The sequence below is a fragment of the Natrix helvetica genome (assembly GCF_964273705.1).
Source record: "Natrix helvetica genome assembly, chromosome: 2".
In the NCBI taxonomy this organism is placed as follows: Eukaryota; Metazoa; Chordata; class Lepidosauria; order Squamata; family Natricidae; genus Natrix; species Natrix helvetica.
This window is the reverse complement of record NC_138552.1, coordinates 100,584,018-100,606,205: the sequence shown is the minus strand read 5'-3', so window position 1 is coordinate 100,606,205 and position 22,188 is coordinate 100,584,018. Positions and strand designations below refer to the sequence as shown.

Below are 22,188 nucleotides of genomic sequence, written 5' to 3'. Positions count from 1 at the left end.
ATTACTGAAAAATTCAAATATTAAATTAACAAGAGGGATATGTTACATTTTCTCATATCTGGATTTGTTATTTTATGTTTGCATGTGTATAAAATATCAATTAAAACTCATTGCTATGGTTTTTGTGAACCATGATTTATGGGAAATTGTGAATTCTAATTTATGCTTTTGTTAAATATAAAATTTTGTAAATACATAATTTTCAAAGAGAATTACAGACAGTGCTTCTGGTGATTTATTATATGAATTCTACAAGTGCATAATAAATAGATTTTGATTGGAAAATTTTACTCTGATATTATCAATTAAATATTGAGGATAACTTAAATAGCTAGCTGTATAGGAATAGGATTATAGGTAGGATTTAAATAACTATAAACCTATAATGTTTCCCCAAAAATAAGACAGGGTCTTATTTTCTTTTGATCCCTGAAATAAGCACTTGGCCTTATTTTCAGGGAGGTCTGATTATTTTTGAGGTGCAGGAGGCAGCGAGTGTGGTCATTTCATGGCTGCTGCTATGTTGCAGTATTTTCAGGAAGGGCTTATTTTTGGGGGAGGGCTTATTTTAGTGCATGCGCTCAAAAGCCTGATTGAGTTTATTATCTGGAGAGGTCTTATTTTCAGGGAAGCAGGGTATGAATGATTTATATAATTTGTATAGAAAAGAAAAATATTCTTAATTTAATGTTTTGGAATGTAAAAAAGGTGGGATAATAATAAAATGTAAACATTTATATTTAATGGGAATGTTTTGTGCTTAATGTTGTATGAAAACATTTTAAAGTCATTGCTATTGAAATTTCTGGAAACCGTTTCCAAATAATCTTGATTGCCATGGAATATAGCATAAAAGCCATTTTTTAAATATCAGAACTATTGGATTTTTAGTTGATAAATTTGTCATTTTGTGTAAGCAGACATGGTATTATATGCATATATACGTGTGTGTGTTTGTGTGTGTATATAGAGAGAGATTGAAAGAAAATACTTTTAACAAAATATTGTGCTTTTATTTTTTCAGAGATCCAACATATTTTGATGAAAATTGGCTAAATAGAATAAAAAGAGAAGTAGGAGACAATTGGAGATTGAAGGTATTTTTATTGCTTGCTGATTACGTTGTTGGTTTTTTTGTCAACTTACCACAACTGTTTGTTTGTTTTGTTTTGTTTTGCATACAATTCTGCAAGATTCAAGTTAGGACTCTATTAAAAAGCAGTAAAATGTCTATTCAATTTTAAGCATTATTAAATATTTAATAACTCTTATTAAGTCAATTATTTGAAGCTTCTAGTTTAAACCCATGCTACTTCATATCATGTATATAGAATTTTCTTACAGAAATAATTTTTCCTTGTGGGATTTTAACCCAGTTTATTCTGCTTTATCTAGTCTGGGTGGGACTATGGTATACTGGTATCCAATTAAAATGAGTAAGAAAAAAATGCAATACAAGACATCAATTGTACTGAAGCAAGGATCTAAATGATTTCACATTGTTGGAGACAGGCTGTCCCAGTCAGGAGGTGGGGGTCAAGCAGGGGAGCAGTCTGGAATTGTTAAGTAGACACAAGAGGGCAAGGCCCACCCCCACCCCCCTTGATTGCCATTGAACCTTATCTAGTCTTTCCCAGGGACAAACTGCCAGTCTTAGAAAATTGCTGCGAAAGAGGCTTCAGCAATAAAGTATCTAGTTTATAGTCTACACCTCTGGATCTGATTGTTCACGCCTGACAACATTGATAAACTCTCATTTAATTATGAAAAATATGCATTTGCATACATAAGGTATTAGTAGTTTTATTTATAAATCTCTCCCGGGGCTTTTGTATGGAGAAGAAAACCGCATAAAAGAAGGAAGGTGATAATCGGTATGACCTGTTCCTCCCCATCAATAGTACTTATCGAGGCATCTGACAACATAGTTGCCTCCATGTAGTACCATTATTTGAAAATTTCAAATGGAACATATTTTAATATATTTTATTTATTTACATAATTTTATGCTGCCCTATTCTACAAACCTACAGAATTGATTTTCAGAGGAATTTTGTTTCTTAAATACATTTATTATCAGCTAGCTTTTTCAAGCCTGGTGTCCCATGATAAAAATAAAATATTTGTCCATGAGAAGGCAGATAGAAATATCTTATCAAATAGAGCTTGTTTTATTCTGTCAGAAGACCCAATTTGAATTTGAAATAAACTGCCTTAAGTATAGAAGAAACATTAATGACACAATATTTGTTGTTGACCAAGGTCTCTAGTATAGATTGAAATGTTAAATTATTCCTTTTTATGTTTGCAGTACAGTTTTGCAGAAGGCAAAAGCCAAAAATTGCTTCCCACTGAAGTCTTTTTCAGTCTTACCTGCAGATGTGGAGGTAAAATGGGAGCTTCTCTCAAGTCCCACACTCCTCTTGATTAGTGAAAATCATGCAATGGGAAAGGAGTGCTGCACATTTGCATTCAGTACTCTGTCTTTATTGATTTTAAAGTCTGAAAAGCTTTTGCTGAATCTTTGCTTAATTGCTTCTTGGCAGATCTTTAGCCATAGCAGATCATTGTACACATAAATTACTTTTTTTTTGTTTAATCTGGTTTTGTGATGATTCATGATTGATTTAAAGTTCTTGATGGTTCTTGTTTCCATGTAATAACATTTAAGTCCTTCTGAGACACAAAATCAAATTCTGGGGAAAATTACGTTCTCTTGTATCAGTAGGAAATGCTGAAATATTTGCTATCACATTTGACAAAAAATGGAAAAAACTAACAAAGATTAAAGCCCATAGTCTTTCCATCAAATTAGGATATGCAAAATTATTAGCACTGCTAATGCGTTTAAGACTTCAGAAACTACATTTAATTAAGAGTCATTGTGAAACATGGCCCAAACATAATAATTATATGGTTGAGACAAGCTGACACCTTCTTCAGCTGTACTAAACATCGTTCAGCATGTTATGAAACCAAATAGAGATCTTCATGTGGCATTTTTTTAATAGATAGACATAGAATTATACAACAAATATTGCTGTTGGATGACCCAAAGACATATGAATTTAATTGAAGGCTTCCTGAGAAGTATTTATCCTTAGACTGTGTTGTTTTACTACTTATTTATGCATTTGTCTGTTTATTTTCAATAAGAAAGAATTTGCTGATTTTTTTCCAGGGTGGGAAGCCCCAGAGTAGAAGAGCAAAACATAATTGTTCATTATAAAGTTTGCTTGTTTGCTTATTTATGGGATTTGCCTGTCACTTGAAACCAGGATTCTAGGTGGCTTGTAGAACTTACATATAAAACACAAAATGTCAGTCTAAAAGCTAACTAAATAGCAATGGAATGAAGTTTTGATTTAAAGGATTTTGAAGAATGCAGTATTTGCAAGAATAATTAACATTACAGATATATAAATTGTTGTAAATCTCATGCCCTCGAAGGAGCAACAAAAATAATATTTAATTTAAATTCTTCTTTTCATTGTTTTCAATCTAATGTCAGGGTGGAATTGGACTTCTTTTATTATTATTTGGGACTCAAGACCACATCCTAAGTTGGCACCATATTTTTCTTTGGTTTAGGTTAAAAAGAACTTGCTTGAAATTGCTCATGTTTGTGCAGAAAGTTTGCTTCCTTCAGTTGCTAGATTGCTATTACAATACTGAATTCCCTTTCATTGGTCTTGACACTTTGCCAAAAATGTCATACTTGGAATTACTTTTTAGAAAAAATTGAGGAATTCATATGTAGGTTCTAGTTTATAATGAGACATGTTTAAAAATTGGAAGCAAAGGGTACTAATCTTAATATCTTTTTTTCAAATTATAAAAATTATAAACTTTCATGGATTTGTTCAGGATGGTCTGAAACATTTAAAAAATGGAACAAAGAACCTCTAAATGAAACCATCTTTTCAGGCACCTCTAATACCTTTCATGTACCTAAAAATATGATGCTCCCCAACCATCAGAAATAACTACTAATGTTGTAGTTGAGGATATTTTGGAAGTTATGCTAATCCCAATAAATATATGATTTTGAATCTTTGCTTTTCTATATTTTGTATTCATAGGAATATTCAAAATATTTTTATTTGAATAATGATTATATAAAACAAGTGGAAATACTAATCCAATTTAGAGGTATAAACAATCACTATTATATGTGATGGTTTTTATGTACTCCGGTGACCAAAACAGGATCTAGAAATCAGAAAAGAATGGAATCATAATTTTGTGATTTTTGTTTTTGGCTTTTTTGGCAAATCCCTCCACAAACCACAAAGAAACCACTCTTCTGCTTTAAGTTATAATAAATTCTTATAAAGTTCAGTTTTAATTGTAATTTAGGATATTTTTTTTTAAATAATTGTTTTCTTTCACTCTAAGGTGAGCAATCTGAAGAAAATTTTAAAAGGAATTTTGGATTACAACCATGAAGTAAGAATTCTTATATGTTATATATTCTTTTCTTTGAATATAATATGTAGATTAGTTCACTATAACTGTTTCAAAGATTTTAGATCTCTTTTTAAAAATATCTTGCCTACATTTAATATATATAAAAAGAGCATTTACAATTTTTTAATAAATGTGCAACATGGTTTATTGCAGGCTTGCATGTTTTGAAAGCTGATGAATTCTTTGATATATACTTTATCAGTCTAATGAAGATGATCTTGAACACATTTAATAGAATTCTTGATATGAAGTAGTTAGTTTGAGAAATATGATAAATATATAAAATATCAGTTTTATTCTGTTCTGTGATTGGTCCTTAATTTTAATTGGCCAGAATGGCTACATATTTTTATTGGTGAAATAAAATTTCCTGTCTCCTAGAGGAAATGTGAAATAAGTTTGATGCATCAAAAATGGTTTTTGTTGATCATTTTGTATCATGGAAACAAAACCTGAATGAAATTCTGAATCTTTCCATTGGGAAGCTTTTCACTTTAAATACTTACATAATCCATTCAGATTTCATAAAAAGAATGGGAGAATAAACATATCTTTGCACTCTCTGGTAAAATGTTTTAGTAAACCATTACTCTGATGTTTATTTTAGAGGGAAAAACCTTACATATTAATTGTTCTACATCAAAATGTCCCATGTCCACTACTTTTCATGGGTGTTGGGACTATTAATAATTCTTGGAGAGATGGTTCTAGAAGATTTTTTTTAACTTGATAGTATTTGTTTGAAACATTTTTTTTAGTATTTATGTTAAAAGAGATTCTTTGAATCAGGTTTATACCTAAAGAACGTTGCTTGTTTGAAGCACAAGTAAAAGGATTTAGTGTTAGTGCCAACTCTTATGCAATAGTACTTAGTCCCCTTGTGGAAATGTGTCTCAGCCAAACCTCTATACATTAGTGGGACTGAATAAGCATTGTATACAATGAATAGTCAACAAATGAAGCATCAGCTATGTATGGTAAAGATAAGCTAACTTCTAGATTTGAACCACTTAAGAACAACCCAACCATTTTGACTCCTCAGCTGGAGAGCTTGGCTAGATGTCTGGTATGGGGATAAAGATTTTATTAATAGGAGATAGATATGTCAGAGACACAGAAACAAAAAGTTTCTGTTAGTTGCTTAGCAAACTGGATTTGCAGAATTCTGGCTGGTAAGTTACTCTACAAAATGAATAATACAATTTCCTCTCATTAGATTCCCAATCCTGCAATTATGTTTACTTTGGCCCTGAAACCTGGAAATATGTTAATATATATATTTTTATCCTTGCACAGATTTTGGGACAACAGATTAATGATTTTATCCTTCCTGATGTTAACTTGATTGGGGAGCATTCTGATGCAGCAGAGCTTGGAAGAATGCTTCAGCTTATTTTAGGCTGTGCTGTAAACTGTGAACAAAAACAAGGTTAGTTGGTATCTTATTAAAATGGTACATTATTCAAACTAGATACACAGTTTTTGTTTGTTTCATTAACACACACACATCATTGGCATTGGTTTTTTTCCCCCAGTTTCTTTGGTGAGTGTTAAGAAAATTGACAATTAGTTTGATATCTTCTATTTACTCCAGAAGGAGTCAGTAGTGAGCCAGCCTGAAAAAAGGGCATTGGTGCTTCAAGATTTGCATGGAAATCTTTAAAGCAGCAGCATCTTTTTGATCAGACTGCTGTAATGAGTACTTGAGAAGTGCTGTGCTTGACTACATTCAACGCACTTCAAATCAAATCAAATTTTATTTGATTAGCCGCACCCTCTCCAGAAGGACTCGGGGCGGCGTACAATTAAAACACATAAAAATATACAAATATAACAATACATAAACATATACATATGCATGTGCAAGGAGGAGGTAAACAAATGAATAAAATAGCATTAAAATTTCAATTTAAAATCCCTCAATTACAATACAAAATACACAATTAAAAAACCCGTCAGGAGCGATATGATAAAACTATGGTTGAGCCAGGCCAGCTACTTGGAAGAGGTATCATTCAATCATTTGAGATTGATTTTTCAGTGATTTCGACACTCAGTGACGAAAAGGTTAGCCATCACTGCCCTATACCAGTGGTGGGCAACCTTTTTTTTCAACTGAGCCAAATCTCGCCAAAACCACGATTGAAATTTATTTGGAGAGCCGCATTTTTAAAACCGAAAATACATAGGATGGTACACTGTTTTTAGTTTCAATAAGTTTTTATTGAGAATATTCCGCATGCAAGTATCCACATAGGTCGGGAGGATACAAATAACACAACTAATAAAACAAAAACTTTAGAACAATATTATTTATCGATAACGTTAAATTCCGTAAAATTTGCCTTACAATGTAGAGAAAATTACATCCTGACAATGACTGAAAAAGTCACAACCACTAATGTGAACATTGGCCTTGCATTTCCTTGGATAGTTTGAGTAAGTCAGGTTTGTATGTTGTTGCTTTTAATTTCATCTCCCTCTCCCACTTTCTTTTTTTCTTTTTCTTTCTCTCTCTCTCTCTGGCTCTTTGTCTCTCTCTCACTCCCTCCCTCTCTGTCTCCCTCTGTCATTTTCTCTGGGTGTCTATCTGTCTCTCTCTCTCTCTGTATCTCTGTCTCTCTCTCCTCCTTCCCCCATCTCTGTCACTCTGTGTGTGTGGGTGTGGGTGTCTGTCTCTCACTCACTCTGTGTGTGTGTGTCTGTCTCTGTCTCTCCCTCTGTCTCTCTCCCCTCCCTTCCTCTCTCTCTGTCACTCTGTGTATGTGGGTGTGTCTGTCTCTCACTCATTCACTTAATCACTCACTCTGTGTGTGTGTCTCTCTCTGTCTGTCTATCTTTCTCTCCCTCCCTCCCCCTCTGTGTGTGTGTGTGTGTGTGTGTGTGTGTGTCTGTCAGTCTCTCTCTGATTCCCTCCCTCACTCCCTCTCTCTGTTCCTCTCTCTGTCTGTCTGTCTCATTCACACACACACACACACACACACACACACACTGTGGTCACCTTGTTGAGTGTTCCAATCACATTTGAAATGTGATTGGAACACTCAACAAGGTGACCACAGTGTGTGTGTGTGTGAGTGAGACAGACAGACAGAGAGAGGAACAGAGAGAGGGAGTGAGAGAGGGAATCAGAGAGAGACTGACAGAGACGAATCAGAGACGTACTTTTAACTACCTGGCAGCGGCGTTTTGGCTTGGGGGGCTCCTCAGAACTTCCCAAGACTTCGGAGGGAAGTTTACAGCCCTCCCTCGGAACGCTTCGGAGGAAAGCTTCTTCAAAAGCCCGGGCGAGTGACAAGAAGTCTCCCAGGCTGTAATTTTCCGAGCTGTGCGCACGCGCCTGTTTTCCACGGCGTGGAGCAGCGGCGAGATTCTGCACGGTGAGCGATGATTCCAGGGGCCATCCGGGAAGATGAGGAACGCGAGGGGGGACCCTGCCCCCCCCACTGATGGCCCCCGGAATCATCGCTCGCCGCCTAGAATCTCGCCGCTGCTCCACGCCGTGGAAAGCAGGCGCGCGCGTACAGCTCGGCAAATTACAGCCTGGGAGACTTGTCTCGCCGGGGTTTTGCAGAAGCTTCCCTCCAAAGCCCGAGAGGAGGGAGGGAAGCGGGCGCCCGGCACACAGAAGAGCCGGATTAAAATGTTTAAAGAGCCGCATTTGGCTCGCGAGCCGCGGCTTGCCGACCACTGCCCTATACCATTTCAAACAAGCGGCTGTCCAGGCTCTTCTTAAAAACCTTCAGTAATGGAACACCCACAATTTCTGAAGGCAAGCCCTTTCACTGGTTAATTGTTCTCACTGCTAGGAAGTTTCTGCTTAGTTTTATGTTGTTTCTCTCCTTGATTAGTTTCCATCCATTTTGGAAAATAGGTTGACCCTCCCCCTCTTCTTTGTAGCAGCCCCTTAAATATTGGAACACTGCTATCACGTCACCCTTAGTCCTTTTTTTCACTAGATTAGACAAATTCCTGCAACCGTTCTTCATATGTTTTAGCCCTTAACTCCTAATCATCTTTGTTGTCTTTTCTGTACTCTTTCCAGAGTCTCAACATCTTTTTATAATATGGTGACCAAAACTGGATGCAGTATTCTAAGTGTGGTCTTACTAAGGCTTTATAAAGTGGTATTAATACCTGACAAGATCTTGATTCTATCCCTCTGTTAATGCAACCTGGGATTGTATTGACATTTTTGGCTGCTGTTGCCAAATATGCTGACTCATATTTAAACGATTATCCACTAGGACTCCAAGGTCCCTCTCAGTTACTGCTACTGAGCCTGGTTTCATTGCTTCATTGTTCAAGTGTATTCCTCATTCCTTTTGCTGACTTCCACACAAATTACAGTCATGAAACAGAAGTAAAATGCAGTGGCAGTGTGGGTTACGCAATGATGATTGAAGAGTTGAAAGGGTCTCATAGTATATTGATTTGGTCTGTGCTATAGAAAATATTGCTGAATTGTATTCTGTTACTAACTCTGTTTAATTGCTTGCCAAAGCAGAAAGGTGAGATATAAATCAAATATATGTATTAAATAAATAGTACTGTTTGCTACAATCTGGTACACCCCCCCCCCTATCTTTAGATGGTATTTCCTGGAATTAGTCTCCAAAACTTATACCGATTGGAAATTTTGGGAATTACACTCTTGATGTAGGTGGAAGGCAGTGTATAGGTCAGAAAAGATTTGTTAGGTGTTTATGTATCTCATATTTTCACATGAAACCAGAAAGTATTACGTTCTGTTGAGCACTGTTTTCTATTAGGATCACCAAAATGAATGTCAGAAAGGTAAATTTGTCACTTAACTGCTTACAGCTACATCTTCCACTGAACTGAAGAATGTGCTGTAGAATAATTCTTTTTGACAATACAGACATTTATATTTTGCTTCTCTCAGTTCCTTTAAAACTGATTTTGCAACATGATACGGCCTGTGCTCAAGGCTAACTGGAACTTGTCCACAAAGTCATGACCAGACTGTCACAACTAATAATTGCATGGCCAGCTACAATCAAGGTTTGATAAGTTTAGGAACAATTTTTGTGGAATATTCAAAGGGGAAGGAGGTGGGTTGGTTGTATACGTTGGTGTTTTTAAAAGATGGAAAGATATGTCTGCAAAGCTTTTTAATTTTCTTTATTGTTTCTGCTGAGCCATTTTTTGTGGTCTTTAATTAAATAACACACCTATAAATTACCTGTTAGGAGTGAAATGTATTAGACTTGCTTATAAGAGACTTCTTGACAATCAGTTTCAGTTCTTCAGTCCTACCTCTATCCTTTGCATAGAGAAATGCAAAAAACAAACAAACAAATAATTGAGATGTTTATGTATTTTTTGTTTATTTACTTTATATCTCACCTTTATACTTGATTGAATACTCAAAACAGATAATAATTAAAATACAGAATACAAATATGAAATAGTATCAATTAAATGTAATTCTAAAAGCTCCTTAAAGGAATTCATCTTGAGCCAAAATGAACTTGAATTTACTCAGGCATTCATCACTTGAAGTTTGCATTCTTCAATTCCTACACATGGATTTGTATTAGTATTGTATCAGGGCTAGTAATGTAGATTTGTTAGATCCGTTAGAATATTCTCCCTATTATTGCTTAAAATTAATCCCTTTGAAGAATGTTTATTTTGTCACTCATACATTAAAAGAGAAAAATTCACCCATACTAAATTTAAAAATTAGTATTGTTGGCATATTGGACTATATATCCTTCTGGATTTTCTAAGCATGAACGATTACATTTTAAGTATGAATTATTACTACCGTTCTCTTACAGAGTATATTCAGACCATCATGATGATGGAGGAATCTGTTCAACATGTGGTCATGACAGCCATTCAGGAGGTAAGGAGTTAAAAGACACATATCTTTGTTATATAGTAGAACCGCTTTCCAGAATTCATACTGTGTGAACCTTTACCATTTCAGAAATATGATCAGATGATAGATGGAATATTTTTAAACATAAATTAATGATATGCCCACTTTGCTTTCATGTAGAATATTTACATTTCTGAAAGTTAACACTTGGTCCCCTTCTTACATTCCCTTTCCTATTAATTTCCACCAAACCTTTAAATAGGATATTTAGCATTAGATATTTTAACGACTGAATTTCATTATTATTAATAAAATAGGGAAGGCTCAATAACTTGGAAAATCTTTGTGAATTTTCCTGTAAGTAAATAGATTGGGACGTACTGAGTGGCTGACAAATGGATAACAACCAGCTCTGCTGGCTGCATTGCTGCTATCATGTCTATGGAGAGTCTTAGGCATACAGGTCATGGTTGTCCCAAAGGTGCTTTTTCAAGAGGCAACTGAATAAAGTCCACTTGCCTTTTGAAAAAGCTCCATTGGGGCATGCTGTTACCATGCTGTGCGACAAGCTGCCAAACAACTGATCAGAACGCTATTTATCGTGGCTTAGCTCTGCTCTCAAACTGACTTGCAAAATTTCCCATTTTTTTTTTTTTAAATGGCTCTTGCAAACTGGTACAAGCTGGCTCATGGAATTGTCCCTCCAAAATGCATAGGGAAAAAAAACATTTTATAGTTCTTTTCTGAACTTAGTTTTCTTCTTGGATACATTTCATTACCAGACTATATAACATTATCAGTGCTCTGACATTGGCTTTGTTAATGGCTTGTATTACTTTGAGCAAGATGAATTCATTGCTGCTTCTTGATGCCATGCTATTCTATTTTTTTTAAAGCTGGGGAATTAATTTTATTAAGTGTGGCAATTTAATTAAGTGTGGCAATATATAGTATAAGTATTTGTACATAGCAATAAGTTACAGAGTAGTAAAAAGATCCTGCAGTGATGTAGGAATTATTTTGTGCCCCAATAAATAAGACATTAATTATAATAATTTTTAGTGAAGCAGAAAAAAAGAAACTAATCTCAAACGAATTGGGGAAAACATTTGGGCATAGTCATCAGATCTTTTTGCTTTGGAATAAGGAAGGATATACTTAAAATATTTATTGTGACAAATTTGGATTCATTTTTAATTAAAAAATATGTTTTTTCACACCATCATTAAATAGTGGGTTATAATATAACCTGATAATTTTTGAGGTACAGAAAATATGTATAGCTTAAGGATGTGTTTTTTAAAATTCATGTTGTTGGCATGAATAGCGTTATTTCATAGTGTATACTTGTACTGTCCACTGGTTAGTTTAAATTATATATCTTTCTAGCAATAAAAGGGACAAATCAAATCTTAAAAGTCTATGGAGATTGAAAAAAAGCACCTTTGGGTGAAATCTTAAACAAGTTTTTCATATGTTACTGACTTAATAATAAGTGAGATTGCTTCAGTATATCCTGATGTTATGATATGTATGTTTTTAATATTTCGTAAGTTGAACATTGTACTGGAGTAGTAAGTGATTTTAAATTGAAAATATAGAAACATTGTTTTCTATATATCCAGCCCAAGCATTTTGTTAACATTAAAAATAATATTTCTAATTCTTATCTCTCTCCCTAAAATAAGCTATGTTGACCCAAAATAAATAGTAAAATGTAAATTGCTTTCTTGATTAAATAAGGACATACCCAACACCCATAATACAGTACCTTGTATTTTAAATGCCCTTAATTCTTACACAGATACAAATGAGTCTTTTGCTTTTTCTAATCCAGTGTGATCTTATTGCAGTTGATGAGTAAAGAGTCTCCGGTCACTGCTGGAAATGATGGTTACGTGGATCTTGACCGTCAGGTATGTAACACCTACTGCTAGTTTTTCCTTCCATTAGTAGAATTCAATTTGAATAATTTTGAAGCCACCCATCTATTTTGCTTTGTTTTTATCAGTGTATTTGGAAAAGTGTAAAGGAAGCAGACAACAAATTAGTTTCTTATTTGAACTGGTAAATTGTAGGAGTTGCAATTAACATCAATAAAGTAACATAATTATTCGGTTAGTATCATTGCCAAAAGACAGCCTTGACACTGTTACGCCACATTTTGAGTTTTTCAAATCTTATTACCAGAAATGAGGTCAAAGCAAAAGTCTGTTTATTAGGTCCAGTGTGAAATTTGAAAGCTAATTAGAGGCAAAGCTGGAGATGCAAAAACATCTGATTTTATAAAACTGATACTATTGGCATTGAGTAACGAACTCAGTATTTTTCCATATTTTCTCTTTACATATAAAATCAAATAGTTAATTTCATTTGTAGCATTATTTTCTTTCTCTGCTATCTCAACAGTCAAACTGGCTTTATTTAAAAATGCTATGATTCTTTTTAAACTAGCAGTCAGGTTCTTTGCCAATACATATCTAGAAAAATTGATTAGTTTAGAGAAATGCTACTCATGTTATTAAACGCTGTACATTAATAAATTATTCACTATAATACAACAATATAATATTGAATATAATTGGGACTATGTCCCATGCCATTATTCTCAATAGGCAGAATTAAACTTCGAAAGAATTGGGAATTATTATTTAATGTTTTTCAAAAATAATTTACTTAATATGAGTGAATTATTTCCCAGCATTTGAGGGAACATCAAGCCTGCTTTGGATACACTATTTGTTCTTAAGTTGCCTTTATTTTACACAAGTAGTCCTCGACTTACAACTGTTTGTTTAGTGACCGTTTGAAATTACAGTGGCACTGAAAAAAGTGACTATTTTTCATTTCATTTATGACCATTGCAGTATCTCCAAACCTCACTTAACTCTAATTGAGGATTACTGTATGATACTTCTAAAGCCATATTAAAGAGTGTTTGGCTATTGTAACAAATGCTTATGCAAGCTATTACTTTGCAGTAAACAGTTCAACATCAAAAACATTTTGTATTTCATTGAATTGGAATGAATAGTTACTGTGAATGCAGATATATAGTTGAGTCTCTTATTTCTTTACTTAAAAATGAGCAAGAACCTGATAGAATAGACAGAAATGAGATGATTGGATCAAGGAATCTGACCTGGTAAGAGTTCTTCTTTAAAGAAGCCACCTTTTCTGGTTTACTGCTGATACAAAATGTTTGTGATGTTGAACTGTTTATAACCAAATAATAGCTTGCTTAAGCAATTGTTATATAGCCAAACACTCTTTGCAGATTTTATCTTTGTTCCTTCTTTAAGGTGAAATGTTGTAAGGGGGTAAAGCATTATGTATAATACATTTTCTTATATTGAAAGATTGTAATGCCTAAATTTACCTGATGGATTATATACGATCCAATCATTGCAGATGCTTAGTGACCACATACATAGATTTTCTCCAGGATGATATGCCCCTAATCTGATGCCATCAGTATATACCCATCTCTGGTTTTCCTCCATTAAAGTTGCATCCAGAGATACATGATTGAAACTTAACTACAATTATATTTTAACATTATTGTTCCATGATTTGTATGACTTGGATGCTGCGCTCCAAAGTTAATTAGTGTATGAATAACAGAGTATATCTGGTAGAAAGATATCTCCTAAAATGCAAGATTTTGCCATACAGACACTAGAAAAATATTCTGGTAGGTTTTATCTCCACGAAACAAAGCTTTGCAGATAATTTGTCAAAATAAATTAGGAGGGTTATGGATAATTATTTTAAATACAGATAAATGAATTTCTTTGGATCCCTATCTTTTTTATTTTGCATGCCACTATTTTTAATAAATAATATATATATTGTATTTAAAAACACAGTTGAAGAAAACAACGGAAGAATTAAATGAAGCCTTAGCAACCAAAGAAGAAATTGCTCAGAGATGCCATGAGCTGGATATGCAAGTAAGCACAGAATTTTGCTATAATTTGCAGTGTTGTCTGAACAGGAGAAGGTAGTCTGTAGGCTTTCAGCTGCTTTTTTTTAATGTACCTACAGCCACTGTATAGTTTTCCATTCTGAGGTAGAAAGGATAATTTGTGCTCTGACATATGCTATACTTGGGTTAGAAAACAAAGAAAACTCCCACAGATCACCACCCCAAACAGGGAGAAACTGAACAACCCTGTCCACCAAATAACAGTGTTCCCACATTGTGTTTTTTGCCTTACTCATTGTAACCCTATCAAAACAACCCAAATCCTACCTATGAACGTTGAAAGATCTGGGTTGGTTTATAAGTGAACAGTCTGTAAGGTTGACTGAAATAATGAATACATTACTTTAAACAAACAAGCAGATTTCAAAAATCTTGTAGAACTACTTCTAGTAGTAGAACTCTGCCTTTATAGTGCCCTACATAAGTCTCCTTGCCTTCTTCCTGATTTATGTTTTATAGCAAATCAAAGTCTATTTTATTCAAGTATACCAATGAACTAGAGTTGGTCATAAAAAGAACCAGTGCATGAGGAGCCAATGAAGAGGATTTAAGATGCATTTAATTGATCCTGAATGATAATGGTGATGATGATGATGATGATAATAGTAGTAGTAGTAGTAGTAGTAGTAGTAGTAGTAGTAGTATTTTAGGAGAACTTCATGAAATCAAATCCTTATAATATCATTTTTTAGTGTTTCCAAATAAATCTTGCTGGTTTCATTACAGTATTAATCCCAAATTAACTATAGATAGGATTGCAATCTTGAGTAATAATAGAAGAATCCTTCAAGGTATTTTAGTTTCAGAAGAAGTTACATCCAAATTATTATGGTTAAGCAGTAAGATATAGCTGAGTGAGTATACGTAGGGAGGGATAGAGAATATATCTACTGCTGTATGCAAATTCATGAACCCCAGTTGTTAGTCCTAGAAGGAAGTGGAAGGCTATTTCATTCTAACACATAGTTCAGATTCAAAGTGCTATACTGTTTTTTCATAATATTGCCAAAGTATGCTCTTGGTTCAGCATAGTGCATAATTGTTGCATTTTGGTTACAGGTTGCCGCTTTGCAGGAAGAGAAAAGTAGTTTGCTAGCAGAGAACCAGGTCTTAATGGAACGCTTAAATCAGTCTGATTCCATTGAAGACCCAAACAGTCCAGCAGGACGTAGACATCTACAGCTCCAGACACAGTTGGAACAGCTCCAAGAGGAAACCTTCAGGTGAGAATTCCATAATAATGTACTAGCCACTAATAAATGCTCATTTCATTCTTATCTGCCACTAGAATGAAGAGTTTCCAATCAATTTAAAATTAATTTTATTATTAAACAAATCAGGATAAAACTGGCTCTCTAAGCAGTTTACAGAGACAGCATATTTTCCCCAACAGTCTGGGTCTTCATTTTACCAACCTTAGGAGGATGAAAGGCTGAGTCGACCTTGAGCCAATCAGGATCAAACTCCTGGCAGAATTAACCTGCAATACTGCATTTTAACCACTGCACCACCACCGATTATTATTGTGATCACCAGCCAACAATATTTAGATAGTAAGATTCTAAAAGTACTTTAGGAATAAAGTACTAAAAAGCTTTCTTACTAATTGCTAAGTGTTTGTATGGTGTGTCTATTTGTAACACTTTTGGGGTCAGTGACTGATGAGGTGTAAATTAAAATCTGTATTGCTGGGATCCTAAGGATTAAAAGAGTTTTTTTTAAAAAGCAATAACAGCTGAAAGAAAATGTGTATGTTGATGGTGATGGTGATTTAAATAAAAAACTGTGAAATGTTTTACAGTTGCCAATAATCCTAAATATATAAAGCTGTTAAATTTGCCATTTTTATGCCAGATTTGCATAAAAGTGGCATTGATCATTAATGCTGTTTGTTTTGCTGACCTAAAAAATATATAATTAAAAGGCTACTTGATGTCTCACTTCTAACTTCTTGGATATATTTCTGTTTAATTTCTCATTATTTGCTGTGCAGCCTAGAAGGATCCAATTGGTAGCTTGACCTAGATCCACAGAATATTTTCATTACTTTACAAACGGTTTTCTATGGTTGTATGCATAAGTGTATTTATTTTTTTAATAAGTAGTATTAGTTAATTATTAAGTAGATTCACTGCTAATGGCCACTCAACTTGCATACGGTGATATGACCTAGAGCTTTAAAAGTCAACAACATGGCAGTGACAAATACAATCACACAAGCCACTTGATTGACTCTAAATCAACTTCGAGTCCCAAAGCCTGCTAATAGAATCATGTTTCTGTCTGAATATATGTACCCAATAAGAATTAAAAGTTATAGTTTCTGCAAATGTTGAGGGAATGAAAATTATGATTTGCTGTTGTTGATTTTTTTTCTGAATATCCAAGGGATTTTTTCCTTATATTGGCATTATTCAGGGTTATTTATTTGTTTCTTTGTTTTAAAGTAGATACACAGAAGAGAACTTCAAATCTTGATTGTAAGCACTTTTCCCTATGTAACATATTGTAGTGTTTTCTTTCAGATTAGAAGCAGCAAAAGATGATTATAGAATTCGTTGTGAAGAGTTAGAAAAAGAAATTGCAGACTTACGGCAACAAAATGAAGAATTAACAAATCTAGCTGACGAAGCTCAGTCTCTGAAAGATGAGATGGATGTATTAAGGTAAATCATTTTTAGCTCTTTAGATCAGGGGTGTCAAACTTGTGGCATGTGATGTATTTCAATTTTCCCTCCTTCACTAAACTGGGGGAGGGCGTGGCCAGCGTATGACGCATCCAGCCCGAGGGCCACGAGTTTGACATTCCTGCTTTAGGTTATATACTTTCCGATATCGTTTCATTATCTGTTGATTAGAATAAATCCAACATTGCATTCATTCAATAATTTTTATAGCTGCCCATCTCAGTCAGTGATTCTGGTCAGCCTACAATTCAAAAAATACATTACAATTAAAACCATTAAAAACACTAAAAAATTCCAGATACATAGGAGCAAGATACTTGGGCAGTTAGCAATATAGCCAAGAAACCGGGGCCTCTTAACACATTCGGTACCCTAGGCATGGAAACATAGCCAGGTTGTTAAGGCCTTATGAAAGGCTAACAAGAGTTGGGGCCATTCCAATCTCCAAAGGGGGGGATGTGTCATAGAACAGGGGCCACTGTGGAAAAAGCCCACCTTTTGGTTCCCATCAGTCAACATTCTTTGACTGTTGGGATCTGCAGCGTGCCAATTCTGCTTGATCTAGTTGGATGGGTAGAGACTCTTAGAAAAAGGTGATCTCTCAGATACCCTGCATAGTTGGTTATGCTCAATAATAATTATCCAGTAGCTCCAATTAATATAAAGTACTATAGTAAGCAAGATCACTAACACCAATGTAAACTTATTTGGATGCTTAAATTCTACTTCCAGGTTAAATCACTGTGAGAACTAGACATGGATTTTTTATCGTTGTATTGCTCGGTCCCATCTTCATTTTTGGGGCAGTAGTGGTCCATTTACTATAGATTGGGCAGTTTTATATTATGCTGTAGGATGATTATGTCTTTATTAATTTGTTATGAATTCATCTTTTTAATTCTTTGTCAGCTGAAATGAGATTTTAGATGATGAATTGGCAAGTTCTCTAGGGACACATAGGATTGGCTAGAGTGACCTCTCCAAGTTTGGAAGTGTTCCTCCAAATACAAAAAGAAAAATTGGCTTTTTTGTTGTCTGTTCCCAAGAGGATTGAGGTCCCAACACTGGAAAGTCCCAATGTGCCATGGCTGAATGCAGTCAGGTATATACCCTGTATTCAGTGAAGATCAAGAATTGCTGAACATATTTTCCTGTCCCATTTCCCTGCAAGTAGCACAGCTTTAATATTTACTTAAAATAGATGAATCTGAGGCTACTCTTCCAATAAACTAAAATATATCTGCAAAGAGATTCTAATTATTGAGTCTTAGCAACACTTCTCTTTCCAGGCACTCATCTGACAAAGTAGCCAAGTTAGAAAGCCAAGTAGAATCGTACAAAAAGAAGCTAGAAGATCTTGGAGACCTTCGGAGGCAAGTAAAACTTTTGGAAGAGAAAAACACAATGTACATGCAAAACACGGTGAGCTTGGAAGAAGAACTGAGGAAAGCCAATGCAGCTCGCAGCCAATTGGAAACGTATAAGAGGCAGGTGAGGAGAGGAATGAACAAAAATATAATTTTGACTGTCTTGAAAATAATTTATGCCAGTCATTTTGCCATTTTCTCCTGAGAGCCAATGTGGTGTGGTGTGGCTTGGGTGCTAGAATAGGCATGGTGTGCTCCCAGGCCTAAGGTTAGGTTGTTTGCCAAACCCTTAGGGGTGTTTTTTTTCTGGTTACGTGTTGAGAGATTTTGTCTCATGTTGTTTTCTCTGTTAAATTGTAATTGGTTTTTTTCCCCTTCTTTTTTAATTATGTAAAGTCATTTGGGAGTCAGATAACTTTTCAAATCAAATTCTTTTTGCCAATTTCTTTTTCATTTGTATCTGTTGGCATATTTCCTTATTGTATTCATTTCTATTTGTTACATATCTCAATAAAAGAACAGATTTGAATAGGAAGTATAATTTTGCCAAATCAAAATGGGAAATAGTGTAGTGATTGTGGGATGTTAATTGATCTTATTCTTTCATCAATAAAGACGTGTTATTTTCAATGCTAGGCGTCCAATTATTAACATTGCTATCACTTAATATATTGCAATATTTTTTCCCATTACCTTAAGTAGAAGCTTCAGACACTCCACATTGGTCAAACTAAGAGACACAGGGAATATATATAAATTTGCTTAGGTTTCTTCTCATAACAGTAAATTATTATATTAAAACTTAGCAATCAGTACAGAATAAACCATTGCATGTTTCTGAGTGCAAGACTATCATTCCAGGTTTCCCAACAGTACTGATTTTTTCCAATAGTACTGATTGCCATTGAAATGCCATAGTTGTAGACTTGAATATGTCTGATTAATTGAAATGAGAAGCTGAAGAGGACAGAAGGAAGGAAAAGGAAAATATCAATTTAAAAGTTGCGGTGATTTATCTTAAATTTATTACTGGCTCTTAATGAAGATTTACACTTTTATATCAATACATTGTGATCCTTCTTGCTATTGCAGGTGGTTGAACTTCAAAACAGATTGTCTGAAGAATCCAAAAAAGCAGACAAACTAGAATATGAATACAAGATGCTGAAAGAAAAAGTAGATAGTTTCCAAAAAGAAAAAGATGTATGTATTCAACATATAAATGTTGCTGTTCCCTTTTATGCTTAAAATATTGATAATTAAATTGGCTGTTTCATTTTCTTTGTCTCATTTCTCATAATAAAGTTTGAACTCTTTATCTGTGTATATTCAGCTAGGTTATCTTTCCCTATAATCTATATAAAGATATAATAATAAACTGAACAGAGTAAAGAGTTGCACAGGGACGATAAGTTATAGTAGCACAGGGATAATGAGAAGTTTTGTGATGAGCTAGCGTACTTAAGCAAGCATTGCTCTATTGATAAACCATAATGTACTGCAGTTCTTTTTTACAGTTGCATCTGTATCATGATAATCAATTGTAGACTTTTCACCTAGTTTTCTTGACTTGCTTCCATTAATATGAAACATTATAGCAATATGATTCCTGCTAACTTTATTATTAATCTAAGATTATTGTTAAAAAGTTTCATGGATTTTAATAGTTTTCCTCCAGAAATATTGGGCCATGTTATGTGATAAATAATTAAATATTCCTTCCCATTTTATTATTCCAACCTGTTATATACTTCAGAAGTATTAGTTAACTTATTTTCCTTTTAATTTAAACTCATAATAGATTTTAGAATTTTAAGTATGTAATTGTAAAATATGTGACAAGGAAGTACAAATGCTAGTGAAATGCCATCTGAACATGAACAAACTGTGATGCAACTGTGATCCTATTCTCACAGGGCCACTTCACTACCCCTGCAGTCACGTAATCACAATTCAGCCACTTGTCAACTGGCTTGCATTTAAAACCGGTTGTCATTTGTGATCTTCCCAGCTGGTTTCTGAGAAAAAAAAATCAATTGGGGAAGCTGGATTTGCTTAATGACTGTGGTAATTCATTTAACAATTGCAATAAAAATGATTGCAAAATCATGACCAATGAAATGATGACTCACTTTATAATCATCCCGACTTATGACTGAAATTCTGGTCCCAATTGTGAGCGTAAGACGAGAACTATCTGTAACATAACTTCATCCTTTATGAACTGTCTACTGGAATAGTGAAACATCTTTCTTTTCAAACTGTAGCGGCTAAGGACAGAAAGAGATTCTTTAAAGGAAACAATTGAAGAGATCCATTGCATAAAAGCACAAGAAGGACAACTAACTACTTCAGGTAAGATTCTGGAAATGTAATGGTTTATGAGAAAATTATATCCCTTATTAAAACTTGCATCACTTTTTCAATTTTTGTCTCTTGTTAAGAGCATTGAAAGAAATAGTACTTACTTAGGAACTATTTGTCATGTAAATTATTTAATGAATATTGTAGATGCTTAAGCAAGAATTAGGACAAATCGCTATTTACCAGATTGCAAATTTTTATTGGAGGCTTGAAAATGTATATTTTAAGGGATATTTTTATGAGAGGATAATGTTTTGCTATTTTTTTTTTTACTCTGAATTGCATACTTAGGTATTTATTGGGTTTGGATAGGAGAGAGTTAAACTGCAACCACAGTATTTTTTTCATCTTTACTATTCTATCCTGTTTAATATTTTCTTTCTTCTCCATTCCCTAAAAAAGGATTATTACCTTTGGAAGGTCAAGAATCTTCTGACAGTTTGGCAGCAGAAATTATTACTCCAGAAATAAAGTAAGATAAACATAAAATGTTTTTATATGGTCACACTTTTAACTTCATATATTGCTGACATTTTATCAGGACTAAGATTAATAGTTCTTACTGATCTTGCCCAGTCTCCCTTTAAATTTACTGAAAAAGGGTTTAATGTTCCTCAGGCAAATATTTGAAAAATAAATCTCTAGTAGGCCTGAATCAATTTAATCCTTCCTTGAATTTCAAAAGAATTGTGAGTGTACTTTTATCTCCTTTCTCCTCTTTTCATTTTTTTTTAAAAAAAGCATTCTATCTACTAAACTAAAATAAACTAAGCTAAACTAAACTAAACCAAACCATTGAAGACCCTGTTGAATAAAGGGAGATTGGGAATATATATGGCAGTGATGGCTAACCTTTTTTGGGTCACGTGCCAAAAATGGGGGGAGCGCAGGGGGGTCGTGCGCGGGCATGCCCACACCCATAGTGCTATGCATGCGACCCCAGCATGCATGCGCGCGCGATCAGCCCCCGCTTTTGGCACACTTTCTTCGTCCTCTACAAACTCCAGAAACTTTCTAGAAGTCTAGGGAGGGCAAAAACAGCCCCCCAAGAGGCCCTCCGGAGGCTTCAGGAGCTTCACTGAAGGCTCGAGGGAGAAAAATGGCCGTACGAGCAACATGGAAGTTCAGGAAGGGTGACTTCCAGTTTGTCTGTAGGGCTGTTTTTCGTGCTCCGGAGGCTTTAGGAGGCTTCCCTGAGGCCTCCGGGAGCGAAAAACGGGCCAATGTGCAAACCGGAAGTCCGTTCCTGAACTTCTGGTTTACGCGTTGGGTGGTTTTTCGCACTTCAAGGAAGCCTCTGGAGGGTGAAAAACGACCGAAAAAGAAGGCCGAAGTTAGCTAGCAAGTATGCGCATGCGTGCTGGAGCTGACAGGGCAACGCCTCGCGTGCCCTAATAAATGGCTCCGCATGCCATAGATTCGCCATCACGGATATATGGTCTATTTTACACGAGAAGATTT

At 34.7% G+C, this 22,188-nt stretch overlaps 1 protein-coding gene across 1 annotated transcript in view; it reads left to right on the top strand.

Annotated features, from left to right (window-relative positions):
* The window catches only part of HOOK3 (hook microtubule tethering protein 3), a 59,136-nt gene that overhangs the window by 13,433 nt on the left and 23,515 nt on the right, over window positions 1-22,188 (top strand). The window contains exons 3-14 of the mRNA XM_081940564.1: window positions 1,025-1,097; window positions 4,399-4,449; window positions 5,767-5,899; window positions 10,278-10,345; window positions 12,175-12,237; window positions 14,191-14,274; window positions 15,369-15,532; window positions 16,835-16,975; window positions 18,286-18,487; window positions 19,456-19,566; window positions 20,631-20,718; window positions 21,130-21,199. Of these exons, the coding sequence (XP_081796690.1) occupies window positions 1,025-1,097; window positions 4,399-4,449; window positions 5,767-5,899; window positions 10,278-10,345; window positions 12,175-12,237; window positions 14,191-14,274; window positions 15,369-15,532; window positions 16,835-16,975; window positions 18,286-18,487; window positions 19,456-19,566; window positions 20,631-20,718; window positions 21,130-21,199 (1,248 nt within the window). The remainder of the gene's footprint in view (window positions 1-1,024; window positions 1,098-4,398; window positions 4,450-5,766; window positions 5,900-10,277; window positions 10,346-12,174; window positions 12,238-14,190; window positions 14,275-15,368; window positions 15,533-16,834; window positions 16,976-18,285; window positions 18,488-19,455; window positions 19,567-20,630; window positions 20,719-21,129; window positions 21,200-22,188) is intronic.